This window comes from Apis florea, unplaced genomic scaffold (genome assembly GCF_048593485.1).
Source record: "Apis florea isolate Af1SG1 unplaced genomic scaffold, ASM4859348v1 contig_3068_pilon, whole genome shotgun sequence".
In the NCBI taxonomy this organism is placed as follows: Eukaryota; Metazoa; Arthropoda; class Insecta; order Hymenoptera; family Apidae; genus Apis; species Apis florea.
Genome location: NW_028256700.1, coordinates 1,319,040 through 1,342,842, shown reverse-complemented (window position 1 = coordinate 1,342,842; position 23,803 = coordinate 1,319,040). Strand labels below are relative to the sequence as shown.

At 38.2% G+C, this 23,803-nt stretch overlaps 3 protein-coding genes across 3 annotated transcripts; 1 reads left to right on the top strand and 2 right to left on the bottom strand.

Annotated features, from left to right (window-relative positions):
• Nucleotides 1–8,594: 8,594 nt before the first annotated feature.
• Cpap3-b (cuticular protein analogous to peritrophins 3-B) lies at nucleotides 8,595–11,435 on the bottom strand. The gene is made up of 4 exons (XM_003690974.4): nucleotides 10,396–11,435; nucleotides 9,341–9,649; nucleotides 8,871–9,267; nucleotides 8,595–8,808 (listed from the first exon to the last, which is right to left on the bottom strand). The coding sequence occupies exons 1-4, from the start codon at nucleotides 10,430–10,432 to the stop codon at nucleotides 8,667–8,669; spliced, it is 885 nt and encodes a 294-aa protein (XP_003691022.2). The 5' UTR covers nucleotides 10,433–11,435; the 3' UTR covers nucleotides 8,595–8,666.
• On the bottom strand, nucleotides 10,865–17,473 carry LOC100867880 (sodium/potassium-transporting ATPase subunit alpha). Its single transcript, XM_086908218.1, has 9 exons — nucleotides 17,192–17,473; nucleotides 16,715–17,027; nucleotides 16,207–16,335; nucleotides 15,674–16,080; nucleotides 15,151–15,420; nucleotides 14,768–15,082; nucleotides 11,946–12,363; nucleotides 11,506–11,794; nucleotides 10,865–11,435 (listed from the first exon to the last, which is right to left on the bottom strand). The coding sequence occupies exons 1-9, from the start codon at nucleotides 17,471–17,473 to the stop codon at nucleotides 10,865–10,867; spliced, it is 2,994 nt and encodes a 997-aa protein (XP_086764344.1).
• Nucleotides 17,474–18,133: 660 nt separating this feature from the next.
• Nucleotides 18,134–23,765, top strand: LOC100867118 (uncharacterized). Its single transcript, XM_012494936.3, has 2 exons — nucleotides 18,134–18,578; nucleotides 19,450–23,765. Exons 1-2 carry the CDS (start codon nucleotides 18,426–18,428, stop codon nucleotides 22,936–22,938), a joined length of 3,642 nt encoding a protein of 1,213 aa, XP_012350390.2. The 5' UTR covers nucleotides 18,134–18,425; the 3' UTR covers nucleotides 22,939–23,765.
• Nucleotides 23,766–23,803: the final 38 nt, after the last annotated feature.

The following is a 23,803-nucleotide window of genomic DNA, read 5'->3' as shown; positions in this document are numbered from 1 at the left end:
AGCAAAATGTATTAACGTAGTACGTCAGTGTGAAAAAGTGGTTATCAAAGTGGTTAAAAATGCGCCATGTTCTAGAAGACCAGTGGAGGCCAATCGCAAAGCAAACCGACGAACAACGAATCGAAAAATTGCCACGAGATTGAATTTTCTCGAATTCGACTGTACCTGATCATATGAAACGACTTGGTGTTTTTTCATTGTCATGAAGAAAAAACGAAATTACTTTTCGAACAATAAGCAAATGTTCGGTTACATTTACTGAAAATGATTGGATCCGAAGAAGTGATTGGATACCGATGTTTGCTCTCAAGGGATTAACAGGGTTTACCTTTTCCCCTCCAAGAGGGGGTAGAACGTGTTCTGGCCTGTCTTCCGCCTCCGGGACAGTCGAAAGAAAAGGAAAAGGAAATAAGAGGGGAAACAGGTTTCAGAGAGAGTGCACCCGGCACGTGTTACGTTACATGGAATCGTGCGATTGTTTCCCCGATTCCGGTTCAACTCGTGCTCGAATCCATGGACAAACATCTCTTGGTGAACGGAGAGGCGTTTCTACTAGAAAGGATTCCTCTCTTTCTCTTATTTACAACGCAAAGAGGGGTCCTGTTTGGTGGAATTTTCTTTCCTCGATGGAAGAATGTTTGTATCGTATGATTAAGAAAAATCGAATAACTTTAATTATTTTTTCGTACGATTCGACGATGTTTCTTGTGCGGAAGGGATTCGAGATTGTAATTAATAATAAGAAAAGTGTTGAGGATGGATTTAAGGGCTGTGTGTGAAGCCTGTTGTGAAAATCAATCCGGATTTTATTTTCAATAGCTCGAGCATTTTCTAACCTCTCTTTCCAGATCCTGGAGATGCAACAACAAGTGACTATTCAGTTCACTTCAGGGAAGCACAAAGATCTTGATCAGTGGGGAAAATTTAATAGTTGAAGTTACAAGTTATTTCGGTAAGTTGTTTCAATAATTTATTATTCAAAACATAATAATAATAATTATGTGACAAACCAAATGGTTATACGAGAAACTATATCGAACTATAATAGTTACGAATAAATGATTACTCAAGCATTTTAATAAGTAATTATTTGAAGTAACAATGGCCAACTCTTACGAACAATTATTACTCTTTATCGAGTAGGAAAAAATTTATTAAAAAATGATTCGCTTCAGATATCACGATAATTCATTATATTAAATAATTGTTACCTCGATACTTGCATTGCACTGTCAAACGAATAAATGTTATTTAAACGTTTTAATAAATAATTTTACTTGAAGTAATTTTATTCGAGATTCTGCAGAATTGGACTCCAAGTTGAAGGAGTTAAAAATTCCGAATAATGTTGCACTTCAAGTAATTACTTATTAAAATGCTCGAATAAAATTTATTCGTTCGACAGCATATAATTATTATGCTTTAAACAATAAATTATCGAAGTAACTTCAACTATTAAATTTTCCCCATCGCTGCCCTCGAACTATTGGTCCCTCTGATCCCCTCTTAAGCTTGCATTTTCACGGAAAATAACGATTGGAGGAAAACTCAAGGGCCGTTACAGTTTTCTAGATCAGATCAGATTAGAAATGAAATAGAATTCGGCAACAGAGTTTACGTTAGAGTAATTCGAGTCGTCGATCAGCAAACAATTGAAGTATAAAGCCACTCGGTTTTAGGCAAAGTGTGCAAAATCGCTAGCGTGTTCACGTTTGTTGATGATCTGAACGGAGGATACCTTTTTCGTAGATTTATCGCTCGCCTTGCATCGTTCGAATCGTTGGATAAATGCGAACTGCGAGCAGAGCGATCCGAATATCGGGTTAAAATTAGGTTATTTTAATCGAGAATTCTCTTAAGGTTTTCGTTCCTTTCCCAGCCACTCGTCCGTTCTATTTCTTGGTCGTCTACGCAGTCGCAAAGTTGGACGGAACTCGTTATCGGATAGAACGGCCGATTACCGCCTCGTCCCGAGTTCGTCCTCGACTTTTAACGCGATTATACCGTTGTTGAAACGCTAAATTGCGCGGCGCAGCGAGAGTTAACGCCCACCAAAACTGCGAATATCCGTACAATGCACCTACGCAAACCAACTTACTTGGCAGGAGAAATAAAAATTTATCAAGTTCGCGCCATACATTTTTTTCATTCTCTCCATTTCCAAATAAATAGTTTCTATGTATATATATATATAATTTTTTAATTTAATTTATTTAATTTATTGTTAATCTATTTTTGCGTACATAGAAATTATTATTTTGGAAGTGGAAAGAAAAAATGTTTAGTTTGATTTATTTAGTTTATACACATTCCAAAATTCTTTCTGTTTCCAAAAATAATAATTTCTATGTATATATATATATATAATTTTTTAATTTAATTTATTGTTAATCTATTTTTGCGTATACATAGAAATTATTATTTTGGAAGTGGAAAGAAAAAATGTTTAGTTTGATTTATTTAGTTTATACACATTCCAAAATTCTTTCTGTTTCCAAAAATAATAATTTCTATGTATATATATATATATATATATATATAATTTTTTAATTTAATTTATTGTTAATCTATTTTTGCGTATACATAGAAATTATTATTTTGGAAGTGGAAAGAAAAAATGTTTAGTTTGATTTATTTAGTTTATACACATTCCAAAATTCTTTCTGTTTCCAAAAATAATAGTTTCTATGTATATATAGATAGTTTTTTAATTTAATCTATTTTTGTATATACATAGAAATTATTATTTTGGAAATGGAAGGGAAAAAAACGTATCTGGCGAACTTGATACATTTTATATCCTTCTTTTTTTTGTATATATATATAAATAAAAAGAAACGTCTCGCGATTGATAATATCGTAGAGTGAGAAGTTGGTTAAAATAACAAAATTCTGTCGATATCGGGAAACAATCGTTTAAAACGTTACAACGTGACGTGTAATCGATAAAATCGCTTAACGGAACAAAGATCTGGCGGGATAAAAAAAAAGAAGAGAAAAAGAGAGGGAGAGGGAGGGGGATAGAGGATCGAAACACGGGATATGTTGAAGAATGAAATAGCAACGGTTCAAGGAATCAATCGAGCCTGAATATTTGAAGCATATCGGGAACCTGTAAATAGGAAAAATTGCTCTAACTCGTTCCGAACCATTCGAGTTCCATTCAACGACGACACCTCCCCGCGCGTACCTTGGAAATTTACCATGTCGTATGGCGCGATCCTGTAAACTTTGAATCACGCTCTCGTTTCATTTTGAAGAGAGAAGAAAAAATTCACGAGTCTGAGTAACAGGCATTTTTCGAAATCCAGGAATATTAGAAAATTTTAGAACTTTAAAGGAAAATGAGAAATTGTTAACTTTATCCGAAAATAATCGAGGACGATTTTTTAAATTTACGCCCTAATCACGTTTTAAGAGGATGATACGAGTTCACGTTACGCGTTTAATTGTTTAACAATCTCTCGAGAATTATACATACGTAACTAAAATTTCAACGATTACGATATTACCGGTTGTTTGCTTTTCATTTGCACACACCGCGTTTTACACCGCGTTTAAGCTCCGATATGGAAACAGTTATACCTAATTATACACTTTTTATTAACGCGTCCGATGGAAAGCCAGCAGAAATTTTACAGCGATATCGATCTGAGAATTTATTTCGTTTACGCGTTCATTTTATTCCCAATTTTTCCGAAATAATTTCGTAATCAAATTGCTATTGGTCGAAGGAAGGAATTTTCATCCACTCCTCGATGCATTGGACATTAGAGCCATTTCCAAGCTGGGCGGCGCCAGAATTTTTTTTATTAATCCATTTAAACAGAGCAGAATGATGCCCGAAAATACGAGTCGAGTGTAGAAATAAATGTTTGCTTTTATATTATATACTTTATATTTTTTTTAATAAACAGTTTCAAAACTGTATTTCGCGAGTAACGATACTTTAACAGTGTTTTGTTCCAAGGAATGGAATAATAATTTAAATTTAGACTACTACTCTAAAAATGAATATGAAAAGAAATGCTCACCTTGAGATCAATATCCAATAGGGAAATACTTGATTTAAAACTTAATAGTTTACACGCTTTCTTATTACAAACGCTATCACTGTGGATCGCTTCCATTTAAATGTTTTGTATCGTTGCATTTTGTTTATTGAAAGAAATAAAATCATTAAATCTTACTTACTCAAAAACTAAAGTACAAAATTACTGTTTGCATTATAATCGTGTTATTCATGTTTCTGGCAAATCTTCATCAGACTCGTTATAGCACGAGAACGGGTTATTATTGATGCCTAAACCGCTCGAAGGAGGAGTCTCACTATCATATCAAATGTTGAAATCGTTTATATTCTCAGCTATGAGTGAACGAATGGTGATACTTTAACTCTTTGTGACTGTATTTCGATATATCATCGTCCTTTCCTCTTCTACTTCTATTTTAACTCAACTGCAGCATTTGCTTTTTCCTCCAATCCTTGCCTTTTCGTGAAAATGCACACAGAGAGGGTTTACAAGTGTGACACGTGTAAAGTGGTCGTTGCTGCTTTGTTTAAATTAAAGATCTAGAAAGCGATGAAAACCATGTCCGCTCATAAATTACTCTTCCCAAGCCTTAACAATATCTACAAACTAAATAAACTTCATAACACGACGGTACAAAATTCGACGAAGTGACGTTTATTCTTATTTTTCTTACACTTTTTTCATTCACTCAATCCCTATTAAAAAAATAATTTTTACTATTATACATAATAAAATACAATAAAATATAAAATTATCATGTAATATTGTTGTTGTTATTAACTCCGTTAATTTTAATTTTCAGTACATTCTTGTAATAAAGTTCATACCAATCAAAACGTGTCTATATTATTATATAAGAGTCCTACAACGTATCGATGTAACATAAAAATTTCTTTCCACTTCTCATATGTTAATTTTCAAATATTCGAATTATTCCTCTGAATGCAACCCTGAGCAACCCTTTCCTTCCATTTTCCAATCTCCACAGATCGTCCAATCAATCATACTCTCGATACTGTTGTTATGTTTCCTCGCCCATTTGACGAGTTGGCAAACGTCTCGTAACGGCAGAGAGAAAGAAAAGCGATTTTTGTATCAACCTTGCTTCGTAAAACGCGTAAATGTAATTACGATAGCGGAAACGACAATCGGGCTCCTCGGGCACAACGCGATTATCGCGGGCCGATCGTTTCTGGATACCGTTATTTACACCGGCAAAAACCTCCGCCCGTGGATATTAGCTCGAGATAAAAACGACCCAGAATCCTGTTGTTTTTAAACGGGTGGAAATACCTATTTAACCGCGTATTCGCATAATCTCGTGGCGGGGGGAGGGGGAGGGGGAGGAAGGTAAGAACGGATTGAACCTGAGTCGGTTTCGTTTCGTGAAAATGTAACGAGATTGAACTGGATAAAAATTTAAATAGGGAGAGAGAGAGAGAGAGATCAGCAGCCTGCTGCTACTTCAACTTCCGGTAGAAGAAGGGAGAGAAGAGAGGAAAAGGTTGGAAGCAATCGCTCACCTGTTCCCCGGCAATCGTACACCTGTAAATGAACACCCACTATCGCTAAACCAATCGTTGTTCGGCCAGTTTACGAGGCCCTACCTATCCTCCATCCTGGAGATATCGATTACCGATCGTATCTCGGTTTTCTTCTAATTCTAGAAAAAGAAAAAAAAAAAAAAAAAGGTGAAAAACGAAGAGCCGGACACTTTTCCGCGAGCCTCGCCGAGAGCTCCACTCGGAGAGAAATGGCGGTGGAGAATCAACTTTTAGGAAGGATATCGGTGCGGTAAGTTTCGGTGTGGATTTCCTCCCCCTCGAAATTCTCCTCGAGACGAGAAGCGAGTTCGATTGTTTTACTTTTTACCGCGTAATTGCCACGCCTCGAAGCCAGTTAACGATGAACAGAAACGATTATTATCGAACACGATTATTATCCCGAATTGTCTCGAATTTATATTATCGGATAGCGTTTTTGTTATTAGTTAACGGGAGTTATTTAACGTGGTGGATTAACGTTTTTCTAATTCTACGCCGGAAATTACATCGTCGAATTGTGGCGAAAGATCGAGAGGAGACCAAAGTCCTTACCGTTTGAACGCCAGTTTGCATATTCTATTGACCTTCTCGCGGTTCCCCTAGTTCTGTTATCGGCGTAACTTTACCTTTCAAACCGCTCCTAATATCACAGCTATTCTGCCCAACTTCCACTGTTGAGCGTTATCCCGATAGCAGTGTCCCTCTCCGGGTTAACGTATGCTTACATGCACGCGTCTCACCCTCCACGCTGCTCTTTATTACGTTCAACCTCGATTATCGGAATACCGTTTAACCGAACGCTCGATTATCCGAACATGGACGAAAGTTGGCGAGAGATGGCGTACGAATTATATTTTAACGAACGCGCGATAATTTTTTTTCCTCTTCCAAGTCGCGGTGTCACTCGCGCGATTCACGTCGATAATTCGCTTATTACGAATTTCCAGCTGGTAACTTGATCGCGATTAAATTTTAACCGTTGCGGAGGCGAGAGTTTCCACTTGCCCACACCAGGTTTAAGATACTGTTACAATCAAGCAGGATTCAGCTGATTCCCCTCCCTAGAACGCAAGAAATTTCAGCTTAGATTGAATCGGGTATAAATGAATGCGCGGTTGTAATCAGGGGACAGTTTGGGAAAGTTTAGATTAGTCATCTCTGTTCTCACGATTATCGCAAGTGTACAAGCTTCTCTCTTACGCTTGGCTTGGCAGAAATATCGGCAAATTGTCACGTGTTTTTCATCGGCACGTGTAGAAGAAGAAGCGTGTACATTTGACATTTGGAGAAAGGAAATTTTGCATAGCAGATTATATCATTCTCGAACCTGTTTAACCTACTAATGTAATGTTTGCTATCTGTATAACCGATAGGGCGGTGTTACGTAATACGCGTATCAAGTTTAGAAAAGAAGCACGGCAAAAGTTGGGGCCGCTAGTGTACAATGAATAAATAATAACGTATATTGAAGAAATAACGACACTGATAAGCATCAAAGATGAGATAAAATGGAACTATCCATTATAACTATTCCATTATTCTCCTGAGAATATTAATCGTGTTATAAATAAAATACATTATTATGATATAGCGCGCATTTATTATAAACAGCGATGCATCAACAAGAAAGTGGTTTATCGACGAAGAACAAAAAATGACCTAATGAAATGTCCAGGAGAAAGTTACTCTCGATACGCTTCGTTGGTTACGAGAGGAAATTCAAAGATATTTTATTTGATACGTGCGTTTATAAAAAGATTCCCTAATATCGATGATATTTTTCGTAAAGAACCATTTTAAAATAATAAGTTAATTGGTTAAAAAATTCGTTTCACATTTCGAATAACAATAAACCGAAACCGGTTGAAAGAAGAAAAATGTCAAAATGAATAAAGTAAAGTACAATTTATTATTCATGCATATTCAAATGTCTAAATGCACGCATACGAAATAAGGATATGTCATAAATAATTTCTTGCGTCGATCTTCGATTACAAAAAGTTTAATTAATCTCGTTTCTATCTTTATCCTTAATTATAGCGATCACATATCATCTCTATAACAAATTTCTCTAATCTTGTAATTCTTGATCATACCATTCCTCTTTTTATTACGTCTCGAGACTATTATTTAAACTTTATATCACACGCGTGATAAAGTAGAGATGGATGAAAATATCGATGGAAGAAACGCAAAGAGAGAAAGTAACTGGAACAAATTTCTATAAATACTTGCAACATTTACGTTGCGATATATGAATGCTACGCCTCGAGAAGCATATAAACTAGCTTGGCGAGAAAGGAAAGGGTCGAACCAGGCCGAACTTATCTCTCTATCCCGGCATTGTTTTATTTTCTCGAGTAATTCATTGATTTCACGCGCGTCCGGGGATCACCAGACACTTATGCAACCCGTAGTGGTAGATCTGACATTTAGACTTTAGAAAGTTCCTTCCTCTACACACTCTCCAAACGAAATAAATGTCTCCGATGTCGCGACTGTTAAATTATTCTTTTCAACAATTCGTAGATCTCGATGATTACAATTGTTCCTTCCTTCGTTTCGTCGCACAATTATTATTAATCCCCCGAATAATCGAATTCCAATTAACAAACAAAATGCACTACATTTTAACATTACTTAACTTTCTTCTAATTTCGAAAATGCTGTTATTAGCCCCACTCTCTGTCCATCCGCAACGTCTTTTCCCCACTTTCGCCTCGATTTCATAGATGGATAACCAGTCCGTGGTCAATCAAGATTGATCGAAGGGATTCGCGCTTTTATCCCCCCCTCCCTACCCTCGCCTCGAACTTCGAGAAGAACGATTATCCGCATTCTTCTCGCAAACTGTTTCGAAACACGCTCAACGGATAACACACGTTCTCGCCTACCTTTTATCCCCGATCGATTATTATCTCGATCTACTCTCGTCGTTCCTTTCTACAATAAACAAGAAGAAAGAAAAAAAAAATATCAAAACATCCGTTTGTTGGACAACAGCATATAATACACGTAATATTAAAAATATTTTATTATCGAAGCGACGATAAACGATTAAAATCTACACGTTCTTTTTCTTCTAAGCTTAAATCCTTAAGTCTACGTCGGTTTCGCGTGCCCTTCCCTTCCTCCTTTGCTGTCCACCGCCGCTAGGCTTCGGCTTCGGGGGCGGATTTTCCAACGCGTCCAACTCCTCGTCGGTCAACTGACCCTTGTACCAGTCCTTGCTGCAAATTTAATTTCGAAAATTGTGAAAATCGTCCGAAATGAAAACAATCGATTCTCGTACCATTCGGGTATCCTCCTCGCCCAGTCGCACTTCCCGGTCCTCTCGTCGAACGCCTGCCCCAACTTGCACCCGCTCCTCCTCGGTATCTGCCCGTTCACGCACACGTAAAAGTACTGGCAGTCCTCGGTGTCGGGGTATCGGGGGTGGGTGGCCGCCACGGCCTCGTCCACCCTCGGGCACGTGAAGTTGAACAACTCCCTGGAACCGCACCCCTTCTTCTGCGCCTCGTCCGGCCAGTTGCATATACCCGTCCTCTCGGAGAACACCAGCCCCTCCGGGCACGTGATCATGTTGAACTTCCCTTCCACGCAGTAGTAGAACGTGTTGCATATCCTTGGGTCCTCGTGGGCGAAGTAGCCGTGCATTCTCGGGCAATGGGGGGACGGTTGCGGTTTCTCTGTCGAGGAAATCGACTTTTCGTTTCATATACGAATACAAGAGAGAGAGAGAGGGGAGAGGAGATCCCTTACGCAATTTCGGCCTGTTGGCGCAGTCGATTCCGAAGGGGAGGTCGCACTTCTCGTGCTGGGGGCTGAAGTCGTTGAACACGAGGCCGTCGGGGCACAGCTTCTCCACAACCTTGCCGTCCCGACAGTCGTAATATTTGTCGCACTGCTCCTCGTCCGGGAAATAACCGTTCGGCTCGGGGCATTGATCCGACACCTCCTCCTCCTGCTCCTCCTCGGCGGGTTGCTGCTTCTTTTGCAACGCTGGCAAACTTGCCTTCCTTCGACTCTGCTCCGCCGCCTCTTGCTTCCTCGTCAAACCGGTGACCGCGCCTACACAACAATTTTTCCAGAATTTATTTTCGAGGATTCGTGGAGAAGTAAGTACATTCGTTCCTGGGGAGAGGAAGGTGGGGCGGATGCATTCGAATAAAAAGCGGGGAATAGTAAGAGAGAGGGGAGGTCGACCGGTCGGAGCGTTTTCAAGGCAGCGCGACGTCCCTGAATAAACGCGCGTAAACGCCGCGCCGGTCGACCTCGCGAGCGGAAGAAAGCGAGAAAGTGGCTTGGCCGCGCCGTCTTGGCTCAACTTTCCAATACGCGTTTCGAGCTGAAAGTAAAATTTCGTACGTTCGTTTTTACATTTTTAAAAGAGACGATTCTTCGACTCGAGCGTGCACAATTGTATTCCATATTGCTTCGTTGTGTGGTAAAAAGAATAAACTCGTCATCGAATTTTACTTTTCAGAGAAATTGAAATTTTATTGCAGGATATGGAATCGAAAAGAGAAATCGTAATTGCATATTGTCGTTACGAAATCGTGACGGCTAAAGGATCAGGATTATTAACGAGCGCAACGGGTAAGACAATATCTCGGCTAGAGGTCGCTGGGTATCCGTTTCTTCGATAATTTTGACGTACAAACAACAATTTTCAAGCTTAGTTATATTTCTCGTCGTGTCGTGCGAAAGAAGTAACGATCGAGAGTGTGACGATAGAAAGTTAAGAGCAGAGGAAGAGTGGAAATTACAAAATGTTATTCGCGTCGTTATTATCGTCGTATATAAAAATTACTCACCGAGACAAATCAGCAGGCACAACACCTCCGTCTTCATGGTGAGGCGGAGGAGGCGTGAAGGATGTGGTGGCGTGAAGAGGTAGAGGTTCGGTTCACTTCGGTTATTATCCGGGAATCGAGTCACGGCCGTTTGGGAACGTGAAGGAATTGATGACTAGAGAGTACTGGATCGCATCGAGAGGGTCCCACGGCCTTATATGCATCCCCCACTTTTCCATTCACGAGGTTACAACACTCGATGAGCGACCAAAGGAGAGCCGTGTTGTTGCTTCCTCTGCATACGCCCGAGCCGATCTCGAACGATTCCGATCCGACCGATCGATTCATGTTCAATTAGCGTATTTTTCCTTTTTTTTTTTTTTTTTTTTTGTAAATATATTTTTTCGCTTCTCTCTCCCTTTCTCTCTCTCTCCATCCAGAGATTTCGATTCACAGCGCTACGATCGAGATGTATAATATGTACGAGTATTTAATAACAAGTCTCGCGATCCCACCATCCCTCGGGATTCCTCCTCACCCATAATTTTCTCAGCTCGTCGTAAGTGAAAATGATCAAGGCGTACGGTATGCCTGGTAGCCACCACTCCGCGAGGAGGGGGTAGGTGCGGAGGATCACGTCCATGTAGGGGGCGTAACATACGACGCACGCGACCGCCAACTCGAATATTATCCCGAAGTTGAGCACCCAATTGTTCATCCCCTGGCGGAAAAGGGAGTTGCGGCGCGTTTTGCATATCATCACGTCCGCCACCTGTACGATCACTATGCTGACGAAGAAGGCGGTGTGGCAGGTGTACTCGAGGGCCTTGCGCTGCTCGTACGTCCACTCCTGGCCGAAACTGTCCTGCAAGTCGTTCACCACGATGCAGTCCCACGACGATCTCAGGTTGAACAACGTGTAGGGGAGGAAACCGTGCTCGGCCATCACCACGAAATACGTGAAGAAACCGGCGCAAGCCTCTATTATCCCGATCTGGCCGTAGCTCATGAAGAGCAACGACCGGCTCACGAGGTGATCCTTGAGCGGTATCCTCGGTTTCCTGCAATTCGGTTGCATTCGTTTCCATCGTTAGCCTCTCCCCCCCCCTCCACCCCGTGTCTCTCGATCACCTGAGCATGATATCCGACTCGGACTTCTCGTAAGCGAGAGAAATGGCCGGCCACATATCGGTGCCGAGATCGATGCACAATATGCAAATCACGCCCACGGGCAACGGTATCCCGAGGAGGATGAACGCCAGGAACGGGAGTATCTCTGGAACGTTGCTTGCCAATGTGTAGCCGATGCTCGATTTCAAATTGTCGAACAGCCTTCGCCCCTCTTCGATCCCAGTCACTATAGACGCAAAGTCATCGTTCAATAGAATTAAGTCCGCGACTTCTTTACTCACGTCTGACCCTGGTTGGTTCCAACATTTCATTCGATGGATCAATAATTTCCGCTCGCTCGATCGGATAATTGCAATGATAATTCTGTTGGTTGGAAGAGAGAGAGGCAGAGAGAGAGAGAGAGAGAGAGAGGGGGAGAGAGAAGAGGGAAAAAGATATACCCGCGATCCCCATAGCGATACCGATGTCGGCCTTCTTCAACGCTGGCGCGTCGTTCACTCCGTCGCCTGTCACCGCGGTGATCAGATGAAGCCTCTGACAACTCTCCACGATCTGAAGCTTCTGGACGGGGGACGTCCTCGCGAACACGATCTCCGGATACCTTCTTATTATGCGATCCAATTCGCCCGGCTCGAGATCCCTGAGATCCATCCCGGTCATCACGATCGAGTGCTCCTTCCCGTCGTTCTCGTTGTTCAAATAGTCGTCGGTGATTATCCCCACGTACTTGGCGATCGCCCTCGCTGTGTCGGGGTGATCGCCTGTCACCATGATCACCTTGATCCCGGCGCAACGACACTTGTACACGGCGTCGGGCACCGTTGGCCTCGGTGGGTCCATCATCGATATCAAACCGATCTAGAATAACGCGATGCGTTTTCTTTAATCATCGAGATGCTATACTCGGGTGACGGTATAGTCGCTCTGCACAAGATGCCAATGAGATACTATGAATGACTATAGTTGCTCTGCATAATGTCATTGAGATATTATGGTCGACTGTATATATATCGTTCTGCACAAGATATCGTTGAGATACTATGCGTGACTATAATCGCTCTGCACAAGATGCCAATGAGATACTATGAATGACTATAATTGCTCTACACAAGATGCCAATGAGATACTATGAATGACTATAATTGCTCTGCATAATGTCATTCAGATATTATGGTCAACTATAGTCGTTCTGCATAAGATGTCATTGAGATACTATGAATGACTATAGTTGCTCTGCATAAGATGCCATTGAGATATTATGAATGACTATAATCGCTCTGCATAAGATTACACTGAGATACTATGGGTGACTATAATCGCTTTGCATAAGATGACATTGAGATATTATGGTTGACTATAGTCGCTCTGCATAAGATATCATTGAGATATTATTGATGATTATAGTCGCTCTGCATAAACTGAGGTACTATGAGTGACTATAGCCGCTCTTTCCATAATCTGAGGTACTACAAGCGATTATAGCCGCTCTGCATAAGATGCCAATGAGACACTATGGATGACTATAGTCGTTCTGTATAAGATGACACTGAGACACTATGGCTGACTATAATCGCTCTGCATAAGATGTCATTGAGATACTAAGAATGATTATAGTTGCTCTGCATAATGTCATTGAGATATTACGAGTGACTATAGTCGCTTTGCATAATCTGAGATACTACAAGCAACTATAGTCGCTCTGCATAAGATGTCAATTAGATACTATGAATGACTATAGTTGCTCTGGATAAGATGTCATTGAGATATTATTGATAATTATAGTCGCTTTGCATAAACTGAGGTACTATGACTATAGCCGCTCTGCATAATCTGAGGTACTACAAGCGATTATAGTCGCTCTGCATAAGATGCCAATGAGATATTATGGATGACTATAGTCGTTCTGCATAAGATGACACTGAGACATTATGGCTGACTATAATCGCTCTGCATAAACTGAGGGATTATGAGCAACTATAGTCGCTTTGCATAAGATGCCATACTATGATTGACTATAATTGCTCTGCATAAAATGTCACTGAGATACTACAGGTGATTATAGTTGCTCTGCATAAGATGCCATTGAGATATTATGAATGACTATAATCGCTCTGCATAAGATTACACTGAGATACTATGGGTGACTATAATCGCTTTGCATAAGATGACATTGAGATATTATGGCTGAGTATAGTCGCTCTGCATAAGATATCATTGAGATATTATTGATGATTATAGTCGCTCTGCATAAACTGAGGTACTATGAGTGACTATAGCCGCTCTGCATAATCTGAGGTACTACAAGCGATTATAGTCGCTCTGCATAAGAAGACACTGAGACATTATGACTGACTATAATCGCTCTGCATAATCTGAAGGATTATGAGCAACTATAGTCGCTCTGCATAAGATGCCATACTATGATTGACTATAATTGCTCTGCATAAAATGTCACTGAGATACTACAGGTGATTATAGTTGCTCTGAATAAGATGCTATTGAGATACTATGGCCAATTATGGTCACTCTGCATAACATACTACTGAGATACTACGTGTCTCTATACTATATATATAGTCCCTTTGCACAAGATGCCAATAAGGTATTATGGGCGACTATAAGTCGTTCTGCATAAGATGCCGCGTATTGTACGAGCAATTGGAGTTAGCATCGATATTTTGCTTTTATTATCAATTTTTTTTCGATAAACACCGTCAAAGTGTTTCAAAGCAACACGAATTGTGTGGCGGCTGTTAACGATTTTTTTCGAACACCGTGCACATTTTTGGTGCCGATGAAGAGAAATAGCATAAAGGGTTAGCGAAAATTCTAATTGAAAAAAAATGAAAAAAAAAGAAAAGAACGAAGGAAGAAGATTTATCGGAGGAAGATTTAGGGTGTCCCTAATAAGTTTCTTTCCTAGCACTTTGCGCTTATTTATTTAGCCGTTTATGACATCGGTTTCAGTCATCTTCCCAGAGCCTTTGTAGCACAAAAAAAAATGAAGTTCGCACATCATGGTGTATGCAAAGTGCCTCTATATCTTTGAAAAAAAATATACAACAAATAACCATTCATGAACTCATATGTCAGTGTTAAAGTCCCACACTATAATAAAAAATCTTATGTATTTTCTTCTGTCATTTTACTTTTTCATTAATTTAAAATAAACCAATTTTGTTAAATTTAAATAAAAAAGAGAGAAATTTACGCGACATATAATAATTTTAAGAAACTCGTCCCTTCTTTTTTTTTTTTTTACCAATCTCAAATTGTCGAGAGGAAAGTTCGGGGGGTCCTCCTCGAAGGCGAAACCGGGAGGGAAGGCGGAGACGGGGAGATCGAGATCGGCGAAACCGAGGACGCGCTCCCCGTTGTTGGCGAGAACGTAGCAAGATTCCGTGTACGCCTCCTTGATCTCGTCGTCGAGCATCCTCGTTTCGTTGTCGAACGCCACCGTCGAGCATCGTTCCAGAACCCTCTCGGGCGCCCCCTTCAAGAAGACGACGTGCCTGTTCCCGCACAGATAAACGTTCGCTTGGAATTTGTCCGTCGAATTGAACGGTATCTCGAATATCTGACAGAGAAGTGGGGGAGGGGGAAATTGAATGAGAAATTTATTAAATCGAGAGCAATTGGACAAACCTTTTTGCAAATTTTTCTGTACGTCTCCGCCCCCCCCTTCACCAACACCTCCATACACTTTAACAGAGCGGCGTCGGATGCGTCGCCCAGGATCTTCCTCTTGCTTATGGGCGGTTTCGGTATACCCTCGGGCAAAGGCTCCCACTCGGCCCGATTGCACAGGCTGGCCACCCTAGCCAAGTTGCTAAACCCGGCATCGCGAATATATTTCCTCCACGTGTCGGAGATCATCACCTCTCTCAATTGGCCGCTGTACCACATGTGCCGGACCTGTGGCCAATCAGATTTCAAAAGTAAAATGTTAAAAGTTTCGTCGTATTTTTCCACGACGTTTGAAGAAAAGATGTATATATATTTGTTTGAATTTGGAAGGAAAAGGAATGGAAGCGAGTAAAAAAAAACGTTGAACGTTAATTTCTTTTGTTACTTTGCGCGCGAAGATTATTATCGATAACGAAGAAATTTAATGTAAAAATTGGGGGGGGGGGGAGGGAGGGAAAAACACGCATGTTCGTACGCTTACGGTCATTTTATTTTGGGTGAGCGTTCCCGTTTTGTCGCTGCAAATAACAGCTGTGCATCCAAGAGTCTCGATAGCCTCGAGATGTTTCACCATGCAATTCTTGCTCGCCATTTTGTTGGCTGTCAGTGTGAGACTGACGGTCATAGTGGCGATCAGTCCCTCCGGCACGTTGGCGACGATGATACCGAGAAGGAACGTGATTGAATTGATCCAAGTGTATCCCATCGTGATGGACAGAGTGAAGAACAACATCCCGAGGAAGATGGCCCAGCACGATATTAATTTCATAAAACGCTGGAGCTCGCGCGAGAGCGGCGTCTGCCTCGGTGCCAATTTTGAGGTTAGCTTCGCGATCCGTCCCATCACCGTGTGATCGCCGCGAGCAACTACCACTCCTTTTCCGGTCCCTGTTGCGCGAGATCAACGAGACTTTTAAGAAAAATCGATAGAAACCACGAAAGGGGGATAATAAATAAGAAAGGAGGAACGAAACACAAATTTTGCTTTCCTCACGTGTCTGTTTCTAGAGATACCTTCCACTATGTCCGTTGTGAAGAAAACCATATTCTTAGCTTGCAACACGTCGGTTGTTGGAAGGATGGTGGCCGTTCTTAAAAGCGGAATCGATTCTCCGGTAATCGAAGCATGGTCCACTTTAAGACCTTCATATAATCACAACATATTGTGTATATATTTTTTCTTTTTTTTTCTTTTTTTTTTTTTGATGAAAATTAGTTCAAAAGGAAAGAAAGTGAAGGAGACGAACGAGTTTTGAGATTGTTAATATCGAATTAATTATTGAAATTATTTTTCGTCTTTCTTTTATATTTTATACCAGCTGAAGGTATACCAGTGAATAGTAGTATATATTTACGACACAAAGCTACGACGACGACGACGACGACGACGATGCTTTACGGTATGGGTATATGTGTGTGTGTGTGTGTGTTGTGTGTGTTGTGGAGGAAAGAGAAAGGCGAGGACTTTTTTTGCCGAGAAATAAGAAAGTTACGGTTGCAACTGCAAGCGATACGGATTTACCTTGACATTCCAAGATCCTAATGTCAGCGGGTACTCGTTCACCGGTCTCCAAAAGGACAATGTCCCCCACGACTAATTCGGGTACGAACACTTCCTTTTTTTGCCCGTCCCTCAGAACCTTGGCCTTTTGCGGTAACATCTGTTGGAACGATTCTATGATTTTATTACTCTTCGACTCCTGGTAATGGCTGAACATCGCCGTGACTAAAATTAATATGACAAGCACGATACTGAGTCCCAAATGCTCGTTCGACGCTTCACCGTAAGTACTATGTTCCAAAAGATAATTGCACAAGCATAATATAACGCCTATCTAAAGGATAAATCGATAAAACCTTTTATTAGAATTATATTACAATATAATGCCGCCACCATATCGTCATCTCATTATTTATAAGTTACGAAGAGAATGGCGAGGGACAAAGAAATATATATCTCGGAATATACTTTTTTTCCTCCACGGGATATTAATTATACCCATATTAACGAAGAAAATCCTCCGAAACACAGACGTAAGAATTTTAACAAGTTGGAAGGTTTTTTCGGTGGCGTCAGTGTATTTGGACCAGTTTCGGTTAAACGAGCGCGTGCAACGTTCGTGGAAAGGCCATGCGTCGCATCGGTTTCTAATCTTTGTAACAAATCTTCCAACGGTTGGAGGTGAATGTCTGTTTCTATATCACGGCGCAAAGATTCGAGATTAGCATTGGTATGACGTTTTCGTTTGCTAAACCATCGTAATATATTAAAATGATTCATTATAAATATTATTGGGGATAGTGGTTAAAAGAAAAATATATATATATATTTTTTTACATGTATAAAAAATATGATATAACCAACATACGCGTGTTTAATACCAAAACTGATATCGAGATATCGTAACGGATTTTTCAACAGTAACGTATAACGATTCGATTTTACCCTGAATAAAATATATTCGTGTATAAATAATTATTTGTTGTACAAGAATATAACGTTTCGAGTATGTACAAGTTATACGAGTTGTTACGTTTTAAATATTAATCTCATTAATATTTTAAATAAATTACATGAAAAAGGTAAAATAAACTTTGATAAATTAAATTATTCGTACGATCAAATATAATATACAAAATTTATCAAATATTTGATTTAATTCGATTCATGAATAAAAAATTAATTCGTTCGTTGTTACATAAATTTGTAAATTTTTATTATTGGAAATATTTAAACACATTTTTTCCTATTGTAAAAAATTATTAAACGTTTTAATTGTACGTAATAATTGAAATACCGACAGTATAGTAATTGAATGAAGGGAAATGCTCTACTTTATCTACCGAGTGTTTCGAGTGTCGACGAAAGAAAGAAAAAGATGGTGGCGCTGATGTGCAAAGGCCGAAAGCTATTCGAGTCTGAAAACTAGGTAGACGCCACGCAGAGAAAGCAAGTTTTCGGATCGCCATAATAGCGCCATAGCGGTGTGTACATCGTCCCACTCGTTCGTCGTTCGTGACGGGACGCTTACCGACGCTCGGCGTCGTTTTTTGGAGTTTTGATTAATGAGTTAAATATTCCAATCAAATTAAGTGTTCTTGTCGCGATTATTCCTTGCGGCGGATTAGTATTCAAATATACAACGTTCAAGAAGAGTCGAAGAGAAGATCGACGTTGGGGACGCGTGAGTGTGTACTTTGTGGGTGTCTGGTAGTCAAGAAAACAGGCCGGAATGGAGAATAGGCCGGCACCACTTCGCTCTAGGCGAGTCTGCCGATTTTGTTTGACCGAATCAGAACCACTTTGCTTCATTTATGAACGGGATCATAGCAAACCGTTTCAAGTACCACTTACCCTCCAAATCATGTCTTGCGTCGCCATCGAGGTAATTATTCTCCTTTAAAACGGCATCGACTGCCACTGATGTATTTCCTGCCTATCTTTTGTACCATATTCTTTCTTACTTTTAAATATTTTTATCACTCGTTATGTTTAATCCGTTTTTTTTTTTTTTTTTTTTTAATATAATAAAAATATTGATCTTTGTCTAACTATCTCTTATTATCGATATCTTTCATCGAATAAAATTTGGTTTGGATAACGCAGATGTCATATTTACCGATTGAGCAACATATTCAATCTCTTCTTATTGTAATTCAATCGTAAAAAAATCTTAATTCGTTGATACGATCAATATATATCCTATATGTAATAAATGATATATGATTGAAAAAAATTTTAATTTAAAACAATATTCCTTTTTTATTCATTATACGATTGATAAAATCAAGTCATATGTCATCGATAATTTCGTTTTAAGCACTGTGATGGTAAAACGTGAAATCTATCATATTTTTTTTTTCTCTAATATTTTCTATTATCGATATTTATATATATATATATAATAATGCATAAATAAATAAATATTTTATAAAAAATAATATTTCTTGTTTTATGCTACAAATCTTTTTTACTCGTTACAATTATTTAGAATAATAAATTTTGGCGCGAAAATATTAATAAAATTTATAATTTTATATTAAATTTTATCTTATTATTTTTAATAATTTATATTTTATAAAATATAATTTCAACCATGATTCGTGATTGTAATCTACATTTTACTTGCAAAAAATGTATATATAATCTTAATATATTTCATGTTTTCATATGTTTATCTATCTATCTATCTATCTATATATATATATATAGTTTTAATATAATAGTTTATAATATTTTAATACTTTATGTTTAAGGTATACGCGGCTGATGGAATGCCACAAATGATTTGTAATATGTGTCGTTGGAATCTCGATAGATCTTATAAATTTAAACTTCAATGTAAAAAAGCAGATGAAGCATTACGAGCTTATCCATTATCTGGTGTCTTACCAAGACCATTCCCACCAATTCCAAATGATCCTCCTGATATGAACAATAAACGACCTTCGGAGCAAAGACCTCAAAGTGATGGAAATAAGAAACCTCGAGTTGATAATGGTGATAGAGAGAGAAGAGAAACACGGGAAAGAGATAGGGATAGAGAAAGAGACAGGGAAAGGGATAGAGAAAGGGAAAGGGAAAGGGAACGCGAAAGAGATAGAGAACGTGACAGAGAAAGAGAAAGGGAAAGAGAAAGAGAAAGAGATAGACAAGAAAATCAAAGAGACAAAGAGGATCAACATGATTTTTATGAAGAAGAACAAGATGCTGGTAGCGAAGGAGATCAAGATACGAATAGTGCTAAAGAGGAACAAAAATTAGAGCCAGGTGAGATAAGAGTACATGCGTGTGATCAATGTGATCGTACGTTTCCTTTGCGACAAGCTCTTGCTTTACACATTCAAAGAGCTCATCGTGATCGTAATTACAAATGCACAGTATGTGACCGCATGTTTTTTTCTAAATATGATCTTGGAAAGCATATGACTACTCATTCGGAAGAGAAACCGTTCTCTTGTCCAATTTGTAACAAACAATTCTCAAGAGCAAATTTATTACAACGTCATGAGAAAGTTCATAGAGATGAATTGCGCTATGGTTGTCAACATTGCGATCGTGAATTCTTTACAACAGAAGAATTAGAAAAACACGAGGATTCTGTACATAAAAAGGAAAAACCGTTCCAATGCAATATTTGTAATAAACGTTTTACATACAAACAAGGCTTGGAACGTCATGAAGTGCTACATAACGAAGATAAAACTTTCGTTTGCGAATATTGTAAGGAAGCATTCCGTACAAGTACCAAGTTAGCTCGTCATTTAACGACTCATGCTGGACATCGACCATACTTATGTAAATTATGCCCACGTTCATTCCTCTTATCCCATCACTTAACAAGACATATGCGAACTCATTCTGTAGAAAAACGTCATGTTTGTGAAGATTGCGGTAAAGCATTCAAACGTAAAGAGAGTTTGGAAGTACATCAATTAACGCACACAAAACGCACAGGTATGGGTTTAACATGCGATGTTTGTCAGGAATCATGTAGAAACAGAGCAGATTATGTTACACATATAAAGCAACATATTGAAGCAGGTGAAAAAATGGGACCAGATGGATTACAACCTGATAATAAAACCAAACTTGAATTGGATTCCGACGAGGATGAAGAGGAAGAACAATACTCGGATGGAGATGATGATTACGAACCGCCAGCATATATTGTGAAAAAACTTCCAAAACCAAACAAACCATCGGAAAGCGAAGAAGAACCAGAAGCAACAGAAAAAGAAGAAAATCAAAAAGAACAAGTTGTATATGTAAGAAACAAAGATGGAAATATGATTAAAAAGACAATTAAAACTTTGATGCCTATTCAACGTAGAGAAGTACAAGATACTAAAATAAAACAAAGTCCCTCGGGTAATCAATCTCAATCAAATACGAAACCTTTGCAATCTAAACAAACCGAGGAATCCTCAAAGTCTTCCCGTGTAGATGAAACAGAAGCACAAGTACAAAAAATTGTTGCATCTGTGTTTAAAGAACATAAAATACCGCTAAAACATCAAAATGTTCAAGAACAAAGTAAAGAATCATCTATATCTACAAATCAATCTAGATCGCAACAAGGACAAAGTAGTTCACAAAATCAAGTTTCTGTGAAAGATGAAAAATCTGAAACTCCCGTATTAGTCAGTGGGACACCGAAAGCTGTAAATACTGTTAAAGTGATAAAAAGAATTGTTGTAAGAAAACCAGGCGGTAATACCGAAACTAGTACATCTACGATAAAAGACGAGGATGGTACTCCTCAAACTCTTAGTACAGGCCATAAAGTAACAAAAAGAGTAATTGTTCGTAGAATTATTCGTCAAGGAGATACTACCCGAGAGATAATCATGAATCCTGATGGTACAATAATCGATCCAGCGGAATTGGCCAAGCTTCCAACTGGTAATGTTGTGAAAAGAGTTGTTGTAAAAAAGCCACTTGATAAGCATCAAAGTTTGGTACAAGCTGTATTACAATCATCCACCGAATCACGACAATCTACTTCGATAAAGAATAACGATTCCGTATTGAACGAATCACCGAAATTTGAATTAAAGACATCTCAATCCATAAATGCATCACCTTCAGTAACAAAAACGTCTACATCTACAGCACAAAAACCTACAATAACCGTAGGAGATCAAGAAACTAAAGAAAAATTGGAACAATTGGAAAAAAGAGTAGAGCAACAACGCTTAAAAATAGAAGAATTAGAAGCTCGTAAACAACAAGAATATGAACCTATTGAGGAAATGTCACCAGAACGTCATGATGAATCTGATGATGAACAACAATTACCATTGAAAAGAGTATTTGTAAAGAAGAAACAAAGTATGTATGACGAAGAACAAGAATATAATGATAATGATGTAACAATGGTTTCTGTAACAACACCTATATCAACTTCTATAACGACTCCAACGACTTCTGTAACAACTCCAACAACAATAAAAATAGAAGATATTAAATCTGATGTTGAAATAGAAAAAGAGAAAGAAAAAAATAAAATTGAAGTACAAGTAGAAAATATATCAAAAGATGTTTCCATGATACCGAAATCAGTTTCTATAACAACAGCAATAGCTACAACGCCAGTAACAACAACAACAGTAACAAGTGCTACTATTAGAAAAGAAGGTAAACCATTAATAACCAGTTCTAAAGTTTATGGAAATAAGAAAATCATTGTTGTAAAAACGGGAGAATCATCGGAAGTGGAAGAAATGAGTCGAGAATTATGTAATATATTAGATTCATCCGATTCTGTTGTTAAAATGCAAGAATCAATTCTAAGTAATCTCACTCAAATTTCTTCTTCTCTTGGAGAATCTTCTCAAAAAAATAATGATGATAAAGCAAAAGCTGGACCTTCGAACTCAGAGGATTATTTGATAAAGGAAGAATCTGCTAAAACCGATTCCCAAGACCAAGAAATGGATATAAAATTAGATAATTCAGTCTCTATGGATGTATCAGATTCCCAAGTATCTGATGTTAAAATAGAATCCGAAGAACAAATTATGGAACAACCCGAACAAAATTCAAACTTAACTATAGATGAACAAGATCTTTCAGAATCCACAGATATTTTTGAACCATCAGACAATGTATTAGAGGTACAAAAGAGTGAGCTAGGTGATTCTGTAATAGAACTTGATCATGAAAATCATACAATCAATTTAAATGATACTAATGACAGTCAAGATAGTCTTGAGGATAAACTTCAACAAATGGAAGGTTAAACTTTCTACTAGGAATAATAAAATAAACTCTGACTTAAAATTTTATAAATCCTAATTTGATCAATATTACATTTTAAATCATAATTTTATAAATTCAAAACTTAATGTCTATACAATTTAGACAAACATAGATAAACATTTTCATCGTTCTAGAATTCTGTTAAATTTGTCATTCATAATCAAATTTTAGAATAGCTTATATATTATTATCTTACATATAAACTTCCTTCTCTTTAATTTTTTCCTGTGTGATGATTGAAGCATTATATTTACAATGTTGATTATTAATAATAGTAGTAAAGCACAATAAGTTAGTGCCTAGTAATTATATTCCTTTCATATATAAATTAATATAAAATTCATTAACGTTTTGTATCTATAACAAAAAATTTGTTATCTTCATTCGAGCGAGAATATATTATAGGCATATTAAAAATCAAGTGTGAAAGAAATTGTAAATTTAAGAACTCATTTTAGATATTTGACTTATTGTCTAGTATTTGTGCATTCAAATATCAAACGTAAGGAATTTGTATATATATATATGCCGGACGTTATACTTTATTTCGAACCTTCTTTGCTTTCATTTATTGATAAAAATTTTTTTTTTCAATGCTACGTTATATTTTCTTACTATTGGTACGTACAATTGATTCCTTTATTGGGAATACAAAAGATATTTTGATGAATTAAACTTAATATTGCTATTTAATCGTAAAATATGCTAATTCTATCAGATTAGAATGAACACGGTACATAGATTTGTCTGATATTCTATAAACTTGAAATTATGTATCAAATACAAAGTATGATGTGTAAATGTAAAATTTAGTGTTGATTATTTTTCGGAAATACCTTTACCGCA

Excerpts from the sequence above, each read along its gene's own strand:
- LOC100867880 (XM_086908218.1), bottom strand. The coding sequence starts at position 17,473 with ATGAATCATTTTAATATATTACGATGGTTTAGCAAACGAAAACGTCAT. Across the intron at positions 17,028-17,191 it reads GATTTTCTTCGTTAATATGG|ATAGGCGTTATATTATGCTT; the intron begins GTATAATTAATA and ends TTTATCCTTTAG. Across the intron at positions 16,081-16,206 it reads CACAACGGACATAGTGGAAG|GGACCGGAAAAGGAGTGGTA; the intron begins GTATCTCTAGAA and ends CTCGCGCAACAG.
- Cpap3-b (XM_003690974.4), bottom strand. The coding sequence starts at position 10,432 with ATGAAGACGGAGGTGTTGTGCCTGCTGATTTGTCTCG. Across the intron at positions 9,650-10,395 it reads GTGCCTGCTGATTTGTCTCG|GCGCGGTCACCGGTTTGACG; the intron begins GTGAGTAATTTT and ends ATTGTTGTGTAG. Across the intron at positions 9,268-9,340 it reads CGCCAACAGGCCGAAATTGC|AGAAACCGCAACCGTCCCCC; the intron begins GTAAGGGATCTC and ends TTTCCTCGACAG.
- LOC100867118 (XM_012494936.3), top strand. The coding sequence starts at position 18,426 with ATGGAGAATAGGCCGGCACCACTTCGCTCTAGGCGAGTCTGCCGATTT. Across the intron at positions 18,579-19,449 it reads TGTCTTGCGTCGCCATCGAG|GTATACGCGGCTGATGGAAT; the intron begins GTAATTATTCTC and ends TTTATGTTTAAG.